A 20,119-nucleotide genomic window follows, 5' to 3' on the forward strand; every position below is an offset into this window, starting at 1 on the left:
CGACCCAACTTTTCTCCAACTTTCGCGACCTGTGAGAGTCTCTTCTTTCAGCCCTGGCCCTGGAGACCCCTCTCTCCCCCATCCCTGAGCCAGTCGGATCCCTGTGATCCACTAGATCCCTGACCGAAGACTCCTGCGTTCTACTACCCACCCCCCAAGGCAGAGCATCCTCAGGCCCGTTCTGAGTTTGATCCTGCCGTCAGACCCACTGGACCCTGGGATCCCCTGCTCCGCTCAACCTCCTTTTTTCCAGGGGCCTTGGATATATGCAAGGTCTTTTGATTCCAGGGACTCTCCCCTACCCGATTTTCCTCTGTTTTCTTGCAATCCAGTCTCTGGGTACCCTTCCCCAAACCACTGCTTTTCTTTCTTATCTATGCTCCTTTGATTCCCCGGCGTGTGACCCACTAGATTACTTTTTTTTCTCATTGCCCAGGATCCCGCCATCCTCGAGTCCCTCAACCTCCTGACAGATTCCTCTCTCTCAAATGCCAGCGTTTCTTACCACCGCCGCACGAGAGCTCTAGGAGCTAAGGCCCGGAGTGAGCTCCGGGCGGCAGGTCTGAGTCTGGCACTCATGGCCGCCGCCCCCTCCCTTCCCGCCGGACTCCCCGGCTCCCCGGGGTCCGGGTCCCCTCCGCCCCCCAGTGGCTTGGAGCTCCAGTCGCCACCACCTCTGCTGCCTCAGATCCCGGCTCCGGGCTCGGGGGTCTCCTTCCACATTCAGATCGGATTGACTCGAGAGTTCGTGCTGTTGCCCGCTGCCTCCGAGTTGGCTCACGTGAAGCAACTAGCCTGTTCTATCGTGGACCAGAAGGTGAGAGGGCACAGGGGGCTCTCCTGATAAAGGGGAAGGAGGCTTCGGAGGTGGCCTGGGGGTTGTTGGGAGGGGAGACAGGAGCCTAGGGTGACAGACGAGGAGGGGCACTAGCCCCCAGTTGTGTCCTCACCTCCACCACCTGGTTGAGAGAGGCCCAGATAGGGGTGGGGTGCCCCAGAGGCCTCCCCAAATTGCGTGTCGCTGCTTGTTGTTTTCTGCAGCGGGCAGAGAGGAAGGGAGGGAGGGGCCTGCGAGGTGTGGAGTGGGTTGGAAGGGGCAAGTGGGAGCGGCTGATCAGAGGGACCTCTGCTGATGGGTCCATCCTGGGCCTCGGTTCTTCGGAAACAGTAGAAATTGAAGCCATACTGGCCAGGGTGATCGGGTGACAAGTGTGGGTGTGGGTGTGTGGACAAGCTGCCAAGAGGCAAGCGAGGTCTCGGGGCACAGTTCTTCCCCTTTCCCAGGCATGAGATGGGGGTGTGAAGGAGCAAGGCACCCCTTGTGTACTACTTTGGCACCCCCAAAAGCCTTGCAGACACTATTCCCTCCCTTAATCCCTTTCTCCATGCTACTCTTAATTTTGGATATTGGGATTCCTCCCCTGAGTGTCACGGCAAGAGGGAACCAAGCAGGATTACATGCTCAGATCCTAGAAGGCCAAAAGTTACAACCAGGCTGGTAGAGCGCTTGCTAACAACAAGCAAAAGCCCTGGGTTGCATCCCCTACCCCCTGGGGGTAGGAGGATGCTTGTGTGTCCTTGCAGTGCCTGATGGTGAAAAAAAAAATGTGAGAACTTCTGAGTAAACATCGAAATCTTTTCAACGAAGGCATTGCAAATATTAGAATCTTAGGTTTATCACGTTTGCTACACCGTAAGAGTCCTGGATGGCACTGATAATGTGACAGTTACGACTGGAAACCAGAATGTCTAATTCTGTAATTGAGAGCACATTGGAATCCCCGAACATCCGGATTTAGGCTTTTCTCAGGCTCCTGGAAATAGATCCTTAGGGGAAAGCGGCAGGAACAGGGCCACCTCCCCTGTTTTTCCAGCCGTTTGAGACTAGTTTAGAATAAGACTTCCCAACCCTCCTAGCACTTTTGTAATCCCAGCACTGGGAAGGCAGAGGCAGGAGGATCATGAGATTTAAATCAGCCCAGGCTACCTATCCAGACCTGGTCTCAAGGGGATACAAGAAACTCTGATCAAGCCACCATAGGGGCAAGGCAATATTGATTATTCTGTAGAAGATCAGGGGAGCTGTGCCACTGACTCAACTCCCCAAGTCTAGCCCACCTCACGGGGAAGCAGGCCGGGACTCCTGTACATTGCCCCTGGAGGATTATTCTTTGTATTAGGGTTCAAACCCCCAGCCTCCCGTCCTCCTGCCAGGCCTAGCTTGTTTTCTGTCTCTTCAGGAGGTGCAGGTGCTGCTGTTCAGGGCCCCTTCTTGCCTGTCTGCTTGCCGGCCTTCCCTGTGCCCCACCTGGGCAGTTTCACTTTCTGTTTGATGCTGTTTCATTTCCTGCCCCCTCCCAAGCTGGAACTTGCACACCTGGGTCTTTGGAGCTTTGGATGAAGGCAGGCCTCCCTACTTGTAGCTATCTTGAACCGCACGCACACACACACACGCACACACACACACACATGCTGGGCTAAGAGCCAGGTTAACAGGGACAATAGGTTCAGGAAGGAAGCTGGGGTGGAGATGTGGCCGAAAGAGGAGGGGGTGTGATCACTCAGTGTCCCGACAGCTCTGGAAAATTAGAAATGTCCGCTTTCTTTGCTCCTGGAGCCTTTAGCCTCCCTTTTGCCCCTCAGCCCCACCCCTGCCAGTCTCGCCACCAGACTCTGACCCGAGTCCCCTCCCAGCACACCTGTCCCCTCCCTCCCCCCCCTTCCTGCGGCTCAAGCTGAGGTTGGGAGGGGACAGGCAGGAAGCAGTGGGCTGCAGGGTCTCAGCTTCCGGGGGCGGGGGGGGGGGGGAACAGCCGGCCCTGTCTCTAGAGGGTTTCAGTAGGCTGCGGCTGCTGCAGGCTGTATTGAGCTTTTCTGTCGCCACTACCGCGCCCCCCCCCCCCCCACTTCTCACGCCCCTCAGTTCCCGGAGTGTGGCTTCTACGGGCTCTACGACAAGATCCTGCTCTTCAAACATGACCCCACATCGGCCAACCTGCTGCAGCTGGTGCGATCGGCTGCAGATATCCAGGAGGGCGACCTGGTGGAGGTGGTTCTGTCGGGTGAGAAGTGGCGGTCACCCAGGCCTCTGGGAGAGGTAGCTAAGGGTGGGCACGGTGGGGCTCCCCTGGGATCGCAGTGTTTCTGAGGCACAGGCAGGAAACGTGCCACAAGGGTAAAGGCACAGGCCTGTAAATCCCAGCACTCTGGAGGGATAGGCAGGAGGATCTCCTTGAGTTTGAGGCCAGCCTGGTCCACAAATTAAGGCCAGGACAGCCAAGGCTACACAGAGAAACCCTGTTTCGAAAAACCAAAACAAAACAAAGAGATGTGTCCCACAGATGTCTTGGGAAAACTAGCTAGCTAATTTACCTATTTATTTGAGATAAGATCTTAGTATGTAGCCTTGCATGGCCTGCAACTCACCGAGATCCTCCTGTCTGTCCCTGGAATACTGAGATTACAGATGTGTGCCATCGTGCCTGGCTAGTTAGCTCTCTCCTTTTGTAGTAGCAGGGATTGAACCCAGCAGCTTGCACATTGCCAGGCAAGCACTGAGCACCCTCAGCCCACCAGAACAGTCTTACATTTGTTTAGTGTATGTGTGTGCAAAGATTAGAGGGCAACTTTGTGGGTAGTGATTCACCAAATGGGGCCCGTGTGTAGGGAACTCAGGTCATCAGGCGTGGCAGCTGGCACCTTTTAACTGCTGAGCCGTCTCTCCGGACTTTATTTTTTATTTTTGTTGTTGTTGTTGTTGTTTTGGGTTTTTTTGAGGCAGGGTCCCACTATGTAGCCTTGGCTGTCCTGGAACTTACTCTGTCGACCAGGCTGGTCTTGGAACTCACAGAGATCTGCCTGCCTCTGCCATTAAAGATCTGTGCCACTGCACCAGGCATTCAGGACTGTTTTAATATTGCAAAAAAATTTTTTTAAGTTCTCTGTTCCATTAAGCAACTCCTCGCTAACTCCTCCTGCCTTGCTAGGAGGCATGTAGATGTTTTGCCCAGTGGGGAGCTGGGATTTTTTTGTTTGTTTAATTTCGAGACAGTTTCTCTGTGCAGCCCTGGCTGTCCTAGAACTCTCTCTTATCTGTAGACCAGGCATCTTGGCTTAAGTGTATCTTACCCTCCTTGCTGCACAGCCTCAGCCACCTTCGAGGACTTCCAGATCCGCCCGCATGCCCTCACTGTGCACTCTTACCGGGCACCTGCCTTCTGCGACCACTGCGGAGAGATGCTCTTCGGTCTTGTGCGCCAGGGCCTCAAATGCGATGGTGAGGGAGGGGCAAAGGGACAGGGCGGAGCCCGGGAGGCTGGGGCATGGAGGGCAACGCTAGGAATGCTGGGACTGGGCTAAGAAGGTGGATGAGGTGAGCTCTGTGGGAGATCTTGGGAGGGGGTTGTGGTTCTGGTTTGTGGGTGGAGCCCCCAGGTATGGGGGTGGGGTGGGGTGGGGCGAGTGGGCTAGGTTAAAGGTCCACTGCAAAGTTTGGGAGATAGGGAGGAGCCTGAGCCCCGGGTGATCCTTGGTATAAAGTGGGGTTAAGGGTTCCTGGACAGAGCAGTGGAGGGGGTCAGAGTTCAGGTCTGGGGATAGAGCATAGGAAAATGGGGCCCCTAGGGTAGGCGTTTAGGGGCATTTATTTGTTTGTTTGTTGGGGATCTCAGGCACAAGCCGCATGGCCACAGGCAGAATTCTAAGGTCTGGGAATCTTTATAAAGTTTGAGGTCTAGTGAAAATTACACCCATTCATCAACCAGGCTGGGATGGGGATACAGACTCGAAATAGGTTCCGCTGCAACACCGAGCCTTGGGGTGCCCCACCCATTTTTGCTGTCGAGCGTGCTTGAAGCAGGAGGCAGTTTCTATTATTATTATTATTATTATTATTATTATTATTATTATTATTATTATTATTATTATTATTTTGCTTGTTTGTTTGCTTTTGAGACAGGGTTTCTCTGTGATAGCTTTGGCTATCCTGGACCTGCTTTTGTAGACCAGGCTGGCCTTGAACGCACAGTGATCCGCCTGCCTCTGCTTCCCGGGTGTGGAGGCAGTTTCTTTCTTTTTTTTTTTTTTCCCCTGGACTCGCTTTGTAGACCAGGCTGGCCTTGAACTCACAGCGATCCGCCAGCTTCTGCCTCCCTAGTGCTGGGATTAAAGGCATGCGCCACCACACCGTGGGCGACAAGGAGGTGGTACGCCTAATAGTGAATAGTGGGTTCAGGCTTTGGCTCTGATAGTTTTGCGCCCCCTATAGGCTGCGGGCTGAATTATCACAAACGCTGTGCCTTCAGCATCCCCAACAACTGCAGCGGTGCTCGCAAGCGCCGCCTGTCATCCACGTCTCTGGCCAGTGGCCATTCCGTGCGCCTCGGCAGCTCCGAGTCCCTGCCCTGCACTGCAGAGGAGCTGGTGAGAGCCTGGAGAGTGGGGCTAGGTTGGAGGCTGGGGGATGACGGGGCCAAGCAAGTGCTAATACGCTGAATTATTTCTTCCACCCCCCCCCCCCTCCACCTCGCTGCTGGGTAGAGCCGTAGCACCACCGACCTCCTTCCTCGCCGACCACCCTCGTCGTCGTCCTCCTCCTCTTCCTCTTCCTTCTACACAGGCCGTCCCATTGAGCTGGACAAGATGCTGATGTCCAAGGTCAAGGTGCCACACACCTTCCTTATACACAGCTACACACGGCCCACCGTTTGCCAGGCTTGCAAGAAACTGCTCAAGGGTCTGTTCCGCCAGGGCCTGCAGTGCAAAGGTTAGAGGGAGCCTCCGGGAAGACTGTGGGTCTGAAACTCTGCTCACGGGAGTGTAGGCTCTCCGACCGGCGTCCCTAGCCCCGGCCGTTCTGGAACTCTCTGGCGTTCTGGGACCCTAGAGGCTTGGAAATCTAGAGCCTCAGAGCAGAGTGGAATTCCTGCTATGACACCGTGAAAGTCAGAGCATTTAGGAGCATTCAAGTCGAGATTTCTGAGGATTGCCTGGGATTACAAACCCGTCATCCCATCCTGCACTTAAGATGCAGTGGCTAGGGGATCCGGAGTTCAAGGCTAGCCTTGGCTACATAGTCTGAGGCCAGCCTGAACTGTGCCAAGTGGTCTGAAAAGGCTGGAGACATCCCAGAGGTCGCAGGTTTCATCCCCCAGGACTCACCCTGAGCCAGACAGTGCCACGCCCATTACCTCACCAACTTGACCTGGGAGTTAAGCCACCTTTTGTCTAAGCCAGTTTCTGGCCAACTTAGGCTATAAGAAATCTTCAAAACAACAGCAGCAAAAATATCGTGAACAGCTTGAGGGGGAGGGCAGGAGGGGGTGGCGCACGCCTTTAATCCCAGTACTCGGGAGGCAGAGGCAGGTGGATCTCTGTGAGTTCGAGGCCAGCCTGGTCTACAAAGTGCGTCCAGGACGGCCAGGGCTACACAGAGAAACCCTGTCTTGAAAAAAACAAAAACAAAAACAAGCAAAAAATAGTATGCTTGTGGTTCTTATACATGGAGGAGTCATCGCCTCGATCTTTTTTTTTTTTTTTAAGATTTTATTATTTATTATGTATACAGTGTTCTAATCTTCATGTACAGAGTGCGCCAGATCTCAGTACAGATGGTTGTGATGTGGTTGCTGGGAACTGAACCCAGGACCTTTGGAAGAGCAGCCAGTGCTCTTAACCTCTGAGCCATGTCTCTAGTCCCACCGAAATCTTTTTTTTTTTTTTTTTTTCCCCTGAGACTGTTTCTTTGGGTAGCCTTGGCTGTCCTGGACTCGCTTTGTAGACCAGGTTGGCCTCGAACTCACAGCGATCCGCCTGCCTCTGCCTCCCGAGTGCTGGGATTAAAGGTGTCTCCTCAATCTTTATAGTGCACATTTTCATCCAAGCATTGTTGAGGCTGACTTGGGAGCATGGCCAGGGTTTAGATGCTGGCGGGTCGAGGCTCCATAAGGAGACCGTGTCATAGGTGCATAATTCACAGACACACTAACTGTCCCCTTCCCGCCCATCCCTTCATCCCAGACTGCAAGTTTAACTGTCACAAACGCTGTGCTACCCGAGTCCCTAATGACTGTCTGGGGGAGGCGCTCGTCAATGGAGGTAAGGCTCTTTACATCAGAGAGAGCTGGGGTGGGCCTGGATGGACGGAGGCGGCGGGGATGGGACTGGATGGACAGCGGGGTGGGGCTGGATGGACGGAGGCGGTAGCGGGGGGCGGGGGCTGGATGGACGGAGGTGGCCCTATCTGATGCTCCTGTCCCCGCAGACGTGCCCATGGAGGAGGCCGCTGACTACAGTGAGGCTGACAAGAGCTCCCTCTCAGATGAGCTAGAGGACTCCGGGGTGATTCCAGGCTCCCACTCAGAGAACGCTCTCCACGCCAGCGAGGAGGAGGAAAACGAGGGAGGCAAGGCGCAGAGGTATGCGTTGGGGGGGGGTGTCCTTTCATGGGGTTCTTCCCCACACAAACCTCTGCTTTTCCATCTCGAAAATGGGCTTGTATCGGAGTAAGGCTGCAAATGTTCTCAATTCCTGAGCCCCAACTTTGTAAGGGCAGAGCGTGGTGGCCCACGCCTTTAATCTGAGCATTTGGGAGACAGAGGCCGGGGCGGATCTCTGTGAGTTTGAGGGCAGCCTGCTTTACAAAGTGAGTCCAGGACAGCCAGAGCTCTGTTACAAAAAGAAACCCTGTCTCAAAATAAATAAATAAATAAAATAAAAAAGTGCTACATGTTAAAAATTTTTGTGTGTGGCCAAGCAGGCCTTTATAGTACTCAGGAGGCAGAGGCAGGTCTATTTCTGAGTTCGAGGCTAGCCTGGTCTACAGAGTGAGTTCCAGGACAGCCAGGGCAGCACAGAGAAATTCTAGTGTGTGTGTGTGTGTGTGTGTGTGTGTGTGTGTGTGTGTGTGTGTGTGTGTGTGTGTGTGTGTGTGTATTATGTATATGGCTGTTTGTGTGTCTGTGCTCTACATGTGTGCAGTACCCAGGGTGGCCATAAGAGGGCACCAGGTACCCTGGAACTGGAGCTGCAGACAGTTGTGAGCCAGTTGTGGGTGCTGGGAATCAAACCCAGGTTCTCAGGAAGAGCCGTCAGCGCTCTTAACAACTGAGCCATCTCTCCAGCTCTGTTGCTTTTCTTTTGAAAGCATGGTTTTTTTGTAACCGAGACGGGCCTCAAGCTGAATGTGAACTTCGGATCCTCTTGCAGGGATGACAGGGTTGAGCCACCACGCCCAGTTTATGTGCTGCTGGGGACCGAACTCCATGCATGCTCAGCAAGCACCGTACCGGCTGAGCTACGGCTCTAAGACCCTATCTTCCTTTTGGGTTTTTTTTCAAGACCACATTTCAAGTAGCCCAAGCTATCTGGTTCCTTCTGCCTCCATCTCCCAAGTGCTGTGATTGACAGGATGTGCCAGCCTAGCGTGTACAGTGCCAACTTAAAATTGGACTCTTCCCTGATCCTTTTATTTTATTTTTTTAACATTTTATTTAGTTTTTTTAATCTGTGTGCATTGGTGTGAAAGTGTCAGATCTTGGAGTTAGACAGTTGTAAGCTGCCATGTGGGTGCTAGGAATTGAACCCAGGTCCTTTGGAAGAGCAGGCAGTGCTCTTAACCACTGAGCCACCGCCCTCCCCGCCCCCCAATCCTTTTAAAGGACCTTGTTTTTGCGCTCTCTCTTTCTAAAGTTCAAGTGCAATTTATTAGTGTTTGAAAGAGACACAAGACAGAGAAAGTGTGAATCTCCACCGCTGCTGTGAGGGTTTTTAGGTTAGAAAAGAGCACGTCCATGGAAGGTGGCAAATCCAGCAGTAGAAGTAAATATACAGCTGCCTGGCCAAAGGGGAGGTGGCCTTCAGTGCTGTTCAGTTACAGAGTCCCAGAGTCACTGCCTTAGGTGCTATTTAACACTTACTGGGGGCCCTTGGGGAGACAGGCTCTGTGCCAAGCTCCTTGGAAAGCTGGGGACCGAGATACAAAGAGGTTAGTTAGGTACTTGCTAGGCAGCCTGGCTTCCTTCCACTGTAGGATTAGGGCTGGAACTCAGGACCTTTTGTGTGGTAGGCGCGTACTCTGTCTCCAGGCCTAAGCCTAAGCCTATAGCCAACTTCACAACCTGGCCCTTCCAAGACTCACCTTCATGATGGGAGGGTGGCTCAGTTGGTACAGTTCTCGCCTAGCCAGCAGGAGGTCTTGGCTGACCACCTCCCGCCCCCCCCCCCCCCCCCCCGCCTCAGCACTGTGGCTGAGCACACCTGTACTCCAGTAACTCAGGCTTGGGCAGGAGGATCAGTGATAGCCCACGATACAGGAGGCAATCTCAGGAACCAGAGCCAGGGACTGGAGAGATGGCTCAGTGGCTAAGAGCACTGGCTGCTCTTCCAGAGGACCCAGGCACAGTTGCCAGCAACCACAGGGCCCAGCCATCCATTTTAAGGGATCTGAAATGGCTTTCAGGCACCAGGCTGTACAAGCAAAGCACTCAGACACATAACTGAAAGAAATCATCATCATCACTACCACCACCACCATCATCATCTTCATCACGACAGGCTTTTTTTGTGTAGCCCTTGGCTGTCCTGAAACGCACTTTGTAGTCTAGCCTGGCCTCAGATTCAGAGAGCTGCCGTCTGAGTACCGGGATTAAAAGCATGCACCACTATGTCCAACTAAAAATAAATCTTAAAAAAAAAAAAAAAAAAAAGCAAAGTTGGCTTAGGAAGTTAGTTCAGTGTGTAAAAGTGCTTACTGTGAAAGCCTGGTGGCCCGAGTTTGATCCCTGTAAGACACATGGCAGAAGGCGAGAACTTGTCCTCCACCTCCATGTCCCAGAGGTGGAACAGGCCCTCCTAACCCCCCCACACACACATGCAAAATAATAAATAGATAAACATTCTTAAAGGGGGATGGGCTGGAGAGATGGCTTGGTGGTTAAGAACACTTGTTGCTCTTGCAGAGAACCTGGGTTTGGTTCTGACGCCCACATCAGGAGCTCGCACTGCTTGTAACTGTAGCTCCTGGGAAAATGACCTTTGCCTCTGTCCTCAGGCACCTACCCTCACACATGTGGCATACAGTCACACAAACACTGGAAATATTTATTTATTTACTTATTTGTTCTTTTGGTTTGGTTTGGTTTTTTGATTTTTTTGTTTTGTTTGTTTGTTTGTTTGTTTGTTTGAACCAAGATAGGGTTTCTCTGTGTAGCCTTGCCTGTCCTGGATTCACTTTGTAGACCAGGCTGGCCCTGAACTCTCAGCTATCCACCAGCCTCTGCCTCCCGAGTACTGGGATTAAAGGCGTGTACCACCACGCCCAACAGTTTTTTGTTTTAATTTAAAAAGCAAGAGTCCCCTTGCTATGAAAATCTAAAAACTCAGTAGGGGAAAAAAACTGTGTTTTCACATGACTGCTCAAAGATGTCCCTGCGGCCCCAGGAGAGACATCAGTTTTGCATGTGACATGTAATGACTCACCCATCCCCTGCAGCTCCCTGGGATATATCCCCCTGATGCGAGTGGTACAGTCCGTGCGACACACGACCAGGAAATCCAGCACCACTCTGCGAGAGGGCTGGGTGGTCCATTACAGCAACAAGGATACGCTGGTGAGTTGTGGGGGGCGGGGCCTGCACACAGATGGGCGGGTCTAGTTTGGGTGGGTGGGGACAAGTGGGCGGGGCCATACCCCTGGGTGGGTGGAGTCAGAATTATGGGCGGGCCCGGGAGAGTGGGTATGTCAGGCCCGTTGAGTGCGACTAGATTTAAAGGTTTGTTGAAAAAGCTTGAGCAGGCAGAGTAGTCAGTGGCCAGAAGGGCGGGAGGTGTGGGGGGGTGCCACTAGGTAGGCTGGCATAGAGAGGAGGAGGACCAGAAAAGTCCAGGTAAATTGAGTCTAGGAGCTGCGGTTTTGAAGGCAGTACTAGAAACAGAATCGAGGGTGTGTTAGAGGAAAGAGGCTGGGCAGGAGGATGTTCAGCCAGGCGGGTTGAGGGTGGGGTGGCTGGTGGGTGAGGCCCAGCAGAGTCACAGTCCCAGGCTAGGAGAAGGCTGGGTGTTGCCCTTGCGAACGACCTGACTGCCAACCTCACCCTGACCATGTCTATCTGTCTGTCTTTTTTTTTTTTTTTTCAGTTTAATTTAATTAAATTATTATTATTATTATTTGACCATGTCTTTCTGACAGAGGAAACGGCACTACTGGCGCCTAGACTGCAAATGCATTACCCTCTTCCAGAACAACACGACCAACAGATACTACAAGGTGGGTCTGTGTCCTCCCCTCCTCCTCCTCTGGTGGCCACCCCAAATCCTCACAACTCCCACAGTCCCCCACCTACTGTCCAGCTGACTCTAGTCGTGGGGCTAGCACTATCTGTCCACTTGATTCCAGCCTTCGTACTTCCCAGCTGGGGAGCGGGCCACGTTCCTTCACCTTTCTGGACCTCCTACATTTCACCTGTGAAAAAAGTCTCAAAGACTAGTTCTACCCTAAGGCGGGAGCGAAACCTCAGAAATAACCCACGGAAAGCAGTGAGCTCGGGGGCCCGACTTGTACGAGGCTCCTAATGGTGTAACTGGCCTGGCCTGGAACACACAGATCTGCCTGCCTCTGTCTCTCAGGTGCTGGGTTTAAAGGCGCATGCCACTGGTGCCCAATAAGCCCGCTATAACTTTAAAGTTAATTGGTGGCCTCGGGCTTGTGTCTTCCGCAGCTCCCCTGCTGGGCACTGTGTTACCCTGACTGTGGCTCTTCACAGTGGTCTCTGTAGTGTGACTTGGGTCCTCTGTAGCCCCGGGAGTCTTGACTCAAAACTTCAGACATGATGATGCAGCTGGGATCACTTTGGCACTCTGGGAGACAGAGTTCAAGACCAGCCTGGCCTACATGAGACCCTATTTCAAAAGTAAAATACAAGTAGAGCTTGCCTGTAATCCCAGCACTCTGGGGAGCAGAAGTGGGCTATAGAGAGAGTCCGAGCAGCCAGGGCTACTCAGAGAAACCGTGTCTCGAAAAATAAAACAAAACAAAAAGTAAAATGTACACATACAAAACATCGTTAGTGCGCCAGTGACTCCATTGATCTGGGAATAAACATCAGGTTTCCCAGCCTCTGCCATATCTTCTTGACATGCCCAGGCCTGCTTCTTCCTTCTTACCTTTCCATATCGCGATCTCGCCACATAGCTTGTTGCATAAGTCACTTTTTCAAACCCAGGGTCCAACTTAGGCCTGGCAAGCACTCTACCACTGAGCCACGCCCCCAGCCCCTCACTGGGGATTCTAGGCAGGGGCTCTACCACTGAGCCACACCCCCAGCTCCTCACTGGAGGATTCTAGGCAGGGGCTCTACCACTGAGCCATGCCCCCAGCTCCTCACTGGGGGATTCTAGGCAGGGGCTCTACCACTGAGCCACACCCCCAGCCCCTCACTGGGGGATTCTAGGCAGGGGCTCTACCACTGAGCCATGCCCCCAGCCCCTCACTGGGGGATTCTAGGCAAGCACTCTACCACTGAGCTACACCCCCAGCCCCTCACTGGGGGATTCTAGGCAGGGGCTCTACCACTGAGCCACGCCCCCAGCCCCTCACTGAGGGATTCTAGGCAGGGGCTCTACCACTGAGCCACGCCCCTCAGCCCCTCACTGGGGGATTCTAGGCAGGGGCTCTACCACTGAGTCAAGCCCCAGCCCCTCACTAGGGCATTCTAGGCAGGTGCTCTACCACTGAGCCACACCCCCAGCCCCTCACTGGGGGATTCTAGGCAGGGGCTCTACCACTGAGCCACGCCCCCAGCCCCTCACTGGGGGATTCTAGGCAGGGGCTCTACCACTGAGTCACGCCCCCAGCCCCTCACTGGGGGATTCTAGGCAGGGGCTCTACCACTGAGCCACGCCCCCAGCCCCTCACTGGGGGATTCTAGGCAGGGGCTCTACCACTGAGCCACGCCCCCAGCCCCTCACTGGGGGATTCTAGGCAGGGGCTCTACCACTGAGCCACACCCGAGCCCCTCACTGGGGGATTCTAGGCAGGGGCTCTACCACTGAGCCACACCCCCCAGCCCCTCACTGGGGGATTCTAGGCAGGGGCTTTACCACTGGGCTGTGTCCTCAGCCCTCCTTCTACTTTTAATTTTTGAAGCAAGGTTTCACCAAGTTGCTTACGCTCGCCTTGAACTTGTGAACCTTCTGCTGCAACCTTCCATGTGACTAGGGTTATATGCTTGTGCCACTGAGCCTGGCTGCCACTTAGCTTTTTTCTCCTTACTTCTCCCCGCCTCCCACCCCTCTTCCTTCTTCTTCATTCCTTCCTTCCTCCCTCAGTGCTTTACTTGCCCTGTCGTCTATGCACTTTTCTCCTCCACAGCCTCCTTCCCGTCTGCTGTTTTGGTCTCTTTTGTCTCACGGACTTTCCACACATAGCCATAAACCGCGCCTCCTTCCTCCAAACCTTTCCATAGCTCCCTGTGGCTCTTAGACAAAGTGTAGCCGCCTCTAGAAGGCTCCCTGTGGCCTTGTGCAGACTCATGTAATGAACCCAGCAAGTTTCCTCAGGGCCTTCATACATGATGTTTCCTTTTCTCCGTGGCATCTGCCTGCTCTATGGCTAACATGGGTTCTACTGGCAGGCCTTCCCTGTCTACGCAGGCCAGGCCTGTCCTTATTGACTCTGGCTTCTATGCGGAGAGCCGGGGAGCTGCAGGGGTGGCCCACTAAGCTTGCCCGTACTGACAGTCCCATTCCTTGCCAGGAAATCCCCCTGTCTGAAATCCTTGCAGTAGAGCCAGCTCAGAACTTCAGCCTCGTACCTCCGGGCACCAACCCACACTGCTTCGAGATCATCACGGCCAATGTCACCTACTTTGTGGGCGAGACACCTGGCACGGCCCCGGGAGGGCCGAGTGCACAGGGGACGGAGGCCGTTCGGGGCTGGGAGACAGCCATCCGCCAGGCTCTGATGCCCGTTTTCCTCCAAGATGCACCCACTGCCCCGGGCCACACACCACACAGTAAGTCCCCACTCTGGGCGCTCGAGAGGGTCCTAGGTATCCTGGGGACTGAGTGACCCACCTGAAGGGAGGCAGGCTGTGGTGGGCTTGGGTCGGGGTTTGAGTCTCTGGGAAGCCCCTGGCCCGATATGACCTTGGGGAGGTCATCTCTGAGCCTAGCCTGGGGGATTTTTCCCGAGTGCCTCTTCTGTGTACCAGTCTCTAGGGCAGGACTGGCTTGTAAACGCTCAGAAGCTAGGGCACTGGGCTGGAGAAAGGACGTCTCTGGCACAGTGTGGATCAAAGAGAGGAGTCAGGAGAGAGCCTTTTTCTGCACATGAGCACAGAGGGCGGGGTCAGTATGTCAGGAACACACAACACATTAGAATGGGTTGAAGCCACAGATGGATGAAGCTTATATGAGCCTGCGTGTCATACCGGGCCCTGAGCTTCCTCCTGTGGGTACTGGAGAGCTATGGCAGAGTCAAGTGTAGAGGAGGGACAGGGTGAGCAATGCGAAGAGGACAGGATTGAGCCAGGCATAGCAACATACACTACTCATTCTAGCACTCTTGAGGTGGAGACAGGAGGATAGCTGTGAGTTTGAGGTTAGCCTGGGCTCAACAATGATGTCAAAGCCAGACTGAGCTATACAGCAAGACTCTGGCAAAGAAGAAGAGTAGGGAAGGGAGAAAGAGGAAGAACGGGGGAGGATAGGGGGCTGGAGAGATGGCTCAGTGGTGAAGAGTGCTCACTGCAAGAGCAGATGGGCTCCAGGCGACCATGTGCCCTCTGCTGGCCTCTGTGGGCAACTGCACTCAGGTGCGGGCGCACACACAACAGTGAAAATAAAATCTCTCTTAAAACGAGGCGAAGCCAAGGGCCAAGATTGGGGCAAGGAGAACAAGGAAGAGACTGGGGTGAGTTGTAGGTGGGGTATGGGGAGGTGGGAGAAGAGAGGCATTTATTGGCGTGGCAGGAGCCAACTGTAAATGCTTCAGTTGGCTTTGTAACGTACTGAGGTCACTTCCAGGGAAGTTGCTGAAACCTACTGCAGCTGTCCCTCCCAGCCTCGGTTTCCCGCCCTGTTAGCTCTGTGGATGGGATGAGCATGCCTCCCTTCTTCGGCACTGAGGATGCTGGGTAGACGCTAGGCTTGAGAGTGTGAGGTCCCATTTAGAGCCTCTCAGTACGGTATCTGGTTTATTCTGATGATTCTCGTATTCCCAGATGAGGGCGTTAAGGTTGGGAGTGTAGCCTGGGGAGGCACGGGTGCCCGCTGTGCTGAGCCCGGAGCCCACTCACGAGTCTCTCCCCCCCCCACACCGCCCCACCCTTCCTCCTAGGGCAAGCTTCTCTGAGCATCTCTGTGTCCAACAGTCAGATCCAAGAGAACGTGGTAAGTCTCCTGCCAGTGCAGGACATCTTCTTTCTGTCTTAATTTCATCTTAGATCATTAGGACAAAATGCTCTGCTCAAAGCAAACTTGGGGGGCAGCACCCACATGGGTGGCTCCCGACCTTTTCCCCTGTAACTCCAGCTTCAGAGGAGCCCGTGGCCTCTTTCCTGGCCGCCTTGAGCGCCTGCACTCAGCATGTACACAAAGATACACATACATATACATAATTGAAAAGAAAATTAAAAAAAATTTTTTTAAAGCCACTTAGGAGAGAAAGAGCTCAGAATTCCAGGGGGTAGCCATCACGGCAGGACCTTGCAGCAGCTGGCCACATCTGGAGGCACCTGCACCAGCTGGTCCTGCTGCTCAGCTCCCTTCCTCCTCCTCTATACACTCTAGGATCCAGAGGCAGGGAATGGTGCTGCTATAAGCCAGCCTTTCGGGGCTGGAGAGATGCCTCAGAGGTTAAGAGCACTGGCTGCTCTTCCAGAGGTCCTGAGTTCAATTCCTAGCAACCACATAGTGGCTCATAACCATCTGTGAGATCTGGTGCCCTCTTCTGGTGTACATGCAGGCAAAACACTGTGTATATATGATAAATAAATAAATAAATCTTTTTTTTTTTTTCCTTTTGGTTTTCCGAGACAGGGTTTCTCTGTGTACCCTTGGCTTTTCTGGACTCACTTTGTAGACCAGGTTGGCCTCGAACTCACAGTGATCCACTTGCCTCTGCCTCCCGAGTGCTGGGATTAAAGGCGTGTGCCACTATGCCCAGCAAATAAATAAATCTTAAAAAATAAAATAAAATAAAATAATATGACAACCCCTCACAGGCCAGCCTGCCCTGGGCCGTCCTCTCTCAGCTGACAGAACTCTCATACCTGTCAGCTCCCGTCCCCTTGACCCTATTGCGTTTCCAATTTGCACCCATGAGTGCTGTCTTTTCGCCTCACAGGACATCGCCACTGTGTATCAGATCTTCCCGGATGAGGTGCTGGGCTCCGGGCAGTTTGGAGTGGTCTATGGAGGTAAAAGATGCCACAGGCCTGACTCAGGGGCCGAGTGAGGTGGCGCCATGCCCTTCCTGCTGCCTGTCTCCTGGTTGGTTTGGGTTGGGAACCTGGACCCCATGTGCAGGAGCTGCAGGCTCCTTTTCTCATCAGGAAAGCCAGTGAGTTTCTTGAAGCCTGTTACCAGGAGGAAATGTACATTCTGGCTTCCGATTGGTTATGAGTGTCGTGGGGGCCCATGCTGTCCGTTGCCCTTCTCGAAGCTCTATCTGTACCTTTAATTTGTGGCCCAAGGTGCCCTCAAGCTTGTGATCCTCTTGCCTCAGTCTCCCAAATGCTGGGCTAATAGGATTGTCCCACCATGCCTGCCTTGTTTATTTTCCTTCTGTCTTTTTCTACTGGTGAAACTCTGGGCAGTCTGCATGCTAGGCAGGTGCTCTGCCACTGAGCCACGCCCTCAGTGCCTCACTGGGGGATTCTAGGCAGGGGCTCTACCACTGAGCCACGCCTCCAGCCCCTCACTGGGGGATTCTAGGCAGGGGCTCTACCACTGAGCCACGCCCCCAGCCCCTCACTGGGGGATTCTAGGCAGGGGCTCTACCACTGAGCCACGCCCCCAGCCCCTCACTGGGGGATTCTAGGCAGGGGCTCTCCCACTGAGCCATGCCTCCAGCCCCTCACTGGGGGATTCTAGGCAGGGGCTCTCCCACTGAGCCACACCCCCAGCCCCTCACTAAGGGATTCCAGGAAGGGGCTCTAGACTGAGCCATACTCTAGCCCCTCTTCTCCCACTTTTACACCCCATCCCTTTCGTCCTACCCCTCATATTGAAAACTCCTCAGAGAAACCGTGAAGGCCTGCAATATATTTTGCTCCATTCCATCCGCGTCTCCATAGAGGGTTGGAAGGAACTGGGAAGTCTTGCTTTGGGATCCTTTAGCTTTCCTGTGCCCCGCCCTCAGGGAAACACAGGAAGACTGGCAGAGACGTTGCCGTGAAGGTCATTGACAAACTGCGCTTCCCCACGAAGCAGGAGAGCCAGCTCAGGAATGAAGTGGCCATTCTCCAGGTGACCCGCAGGGACCATGTCCCAGCCACGCCCCTGCATGTGAAGAGCCCGCCCCCTTCCTTGCTTACTGCTTTTAAGTACCACCGGAGCCACAGTGTAGGGGTGATGGAGTTAGGCTTCCTGGAACAGAAGATATACATGCCAGAACTGACGGGTGTACTGAGCAGAGAGGGGCCAGGACCAGCCTGTGCACGTGACAGGGAACCCTAGAGCCATGGAAAAATGAGGGCGGGGAGGTGGATGGGAAGACGCCCAGTGGGCTTTCTTCTAAAGCTACCTAGGGAGCCATAGGAAGATTTTGTGGGTTGGAGGATCAGCGATGGAGCACTTGCCTAGCATGCGCTAATACCAGAAGAAAAACAGTCAAACAGAAACCAGAGCTGCACACAAAAAAAGTGCAGCTTGCTGTTTTCCCAAGCTTCCTATCCGGATCCTTCTGCCGCCCAAGCCTTGCCCAGCAGTTCGCTAGGCAGAGCCACCTCCTGCCACAGTGACCCTCAGCCCTGACCCCTCTTCCCCCGTTCCCGAACAGAGTCTGCGACACCCCGGGATCGTGAACCTTGAATGCATGTTCGAGACCCCTGAGAAGGTTTTCGTGGTGATGGAGAAACTGCACGGGGACATGTTGGAGATGATCCTCTCCAGCGAGAAGGGCCGGCTTCCTGAGCGCCTCACCAAGTTCCTCATCACGCAGGTGCGCTGTGCGCCGTGGCCTCTGGCGCCCTCTGGCGGAAGCCCGGAGAGTAGTCTCGTGCCTTTGTGGTGTCTAGAGGGCAGACTAGAGAAATAAAAAACATTAGTAATAGCAGTAAGAGATAAATAATAGAGAGACAGAAGCCCGGTATGGTGGTGCATGCTTAGGACTTGAGGGGCTGAGGTAGGCCAGATCTCTGTGATCACAGAGATCAAGGCCAACCTGGTCTACGTAGTGAGTTCCAGGACAGCCAGAGCTACATTGGGAGACTCTGTTTCAAAAGACAGACAGACAGAGAATTAAGTAATTAATTAATTAATGACAGGGGCTCAATAAATACTACGACATTATCATAGTCTCCCTGTGGCATCCCCGGCCACCATGGGTGACAATACCCACCATCCAAGGTGGAGGGCTCTCTTTGTCACCTCTGTGTCTCTAAATACTCGCCAGCCTGGGACAAGCCTGGGACAGAATCAAGGGGAGAATGTTGGTCAGAGACCCTAGAGAAAGGCTGAAAGGAGAAAGCAATACAGAACAGTTCCTCCTTTCATAATAATAGCTATTTTCGGAGCTATTTCCGTAATCTCCCTAAGTGCTTGGATTAAAGGTGTGCACCACTACCCATGGCTTCCTTTTCTTTTTTTGAGAAAGGTTCTTAGGTAGCTCAGGCTAGCCTGGAGCTCACTATGTAGGTAAGCATGACCCTTGAGTGCCGGGAGATTATGGACTTGTACCACCATGCCCCGTGTATGCAGCGCAGGGATTCAAACCCAGGGCTCTGCGGGTTCCACCAAGAGACTAGAGCTGCGTCCCCTAATGTTTGCGTAATTAAATGGACTCATGTTGTCCAGCCTGGCTTTGCATCCAAAGATGGCCTTGACTCCTGATCCTCCGGCTGCCTTCACTTCCCAATTACTGGCTGCTGGACCAGCGCTGTGAGAGCTGGCGGGCAGTTTAAATAACCCTTTAGGCTGCTGACTCTCTGGCTCCATTGGTAGAAGGCTTGCCTGCCTGGCATGCTCCTGGCCTTGGGTGGGGACCTTGAACACTGTATAAACGGAGCACGGAGCCAGGCGTGGTGGCACACACCTGTAATCCCACCACTCGGGAGGCAGAGGCAGGCGGATCGCTGTGAGTTCGAGGCCAGCCTGGTCTACAAAGTGAGTCCTTGTCTCAAAAAAACAAAACAAAACAAAAAAATAAAACAAAACAAAAAACGGGGCACAGTGGAACAGACTTCCTGGGAGGAAGGAAGATCAGGGGTTCAAGGCCATCCTTGCCTTTGTAATGAATTCCAGGCTAGCCCAGGCTGTGTGAGACCCTGTCTCAAAAAGTGAAAAACAACTTCTATTGTCTAAAACCTTTTCTGTTTTTTTCCACCAACCAAGTGGGAGGATGCGTGTTTTCACACTTCTTACTAATGCTGGATAAAAATAATTGCCAGGCTTAGAACATTTCTTACTTAGTGGCATTTGGCTTTTTGAGGCCAGATCTCCTGCAGCATCTCTTGTACTCTATCCTGGCCTCGTGGGGTTCTCCTGAGTCATCCTTCCTCCTGCTGGAATCACAAGCGCGTGCCACGCACGAATGTTATTTTAGTCAATATACTATGTCAACCTTGTACTTAAAAAAAAAAAATTGGGGGGCTGAAGAGATGGCTCAGTGGTTAAGAGCATTGACTGCTCTTCCAGAGGTCCTGAGTTCAATTCCCAGCAACCACATGGTGGCTCACACCTATCTATAATGTGAGCTGATGCCCTCTTCTGGTCTGCAGGGGTACATGCAGGCAGAACATTGTATACATAATAATAAATAAATATATCTTTAAAATTAAAGGTGCTGGTGGTGGCACACACCTTAAATCGCAGTACTTGGGAGGCAGAGGCAGGCAGATTTCTGTGAGATCAAGGCCAGCCTGGTCTACAGAGTGAGTTCCAGGACAGCCAGGAATACACA

The 20,119-nt window shown here is 53.3% G+C and overlaps 1 protein-coding gene across 1 annotated transcript in view; it reads left to right on the plus strand.

Moving 5' to 3' along the window:
• The first annotated feature begins 472 nt into the window (after positions 1 to 472).
• Prkd2 (protein kinase D2) overlaps positions 473 to 20,119 on the plus strand; it is a 30,885-nt gene continuing 11,238 nt past the window's right edge. Inside the window, exons 1-14 of the mRNA XM_051162468.1 lie at positions 473 to 817; positions 2,924 to 3,062; positions 4,145 to 4,276; positions 5,267 to 5,421; positions 5,539 to 5,764; positions 7,018 to 7,095; positions 7,262 to 7,415; positions 10,490 to 10,607; positions 11,186 to 11,263; positions 13,751 to 14,009; positions 15,335 to 15,387; positions 16,343 to 16,415; positions 17,360 to 17,466; positions 17,999 to 18,160. Of these exons, the coding sequence (XP_051018425.1) occupies positions 578 to 817; positions 2,924 to 3,062; positions 4,145 to 4,276; positions 5,267 to 5,421; positions 5,539 to 5,764; positions 7,018 to 7,095; positions 7,262 to 7,415; positions 10,490 to 10,607; positions 11,186 to 11,263; positions 13,751 to 14,009; positions 15,335 to 15,387; positions 16,343 to 16,415; positions 17,360 to 17,466; positions 17,999 to 18,160 (1,974 nt within the window). The 5' untranslated portion in view covers positions 473 to 577. The remainder of the gene's footprint in view (positions 818 to 2,923; positions 3,063 to 4,144; positions 4,277 to 5,266; positions 5,422 to 5,538; positions 5,765 to 7,017; positions 7,096 to 7,261; positions 7,416 to 10,489; positions 10,608 to 11,185; positions 11,264 to 13,750; positions 14,010 to 15,334; positions 15,388 to 16,342; positions 16,416 to 17,359; positions 17,467 to 17,998; positions 18,161 to 20,119) is intronic.

The sequence above is a fragment of the Acomys russatus genome, chromosome 19 (assembly GCF_903995435.1).
Source record: "Acomys russatus chromosome 19, mAcoRus1.1, whole genome shotgun sequence".
Classification (NCBI taxonomy): Eukaryota; Metazoa; Chordata; class Mammalia; order Rodentia; family Muridae; genus Acomys; species Acomys russatus.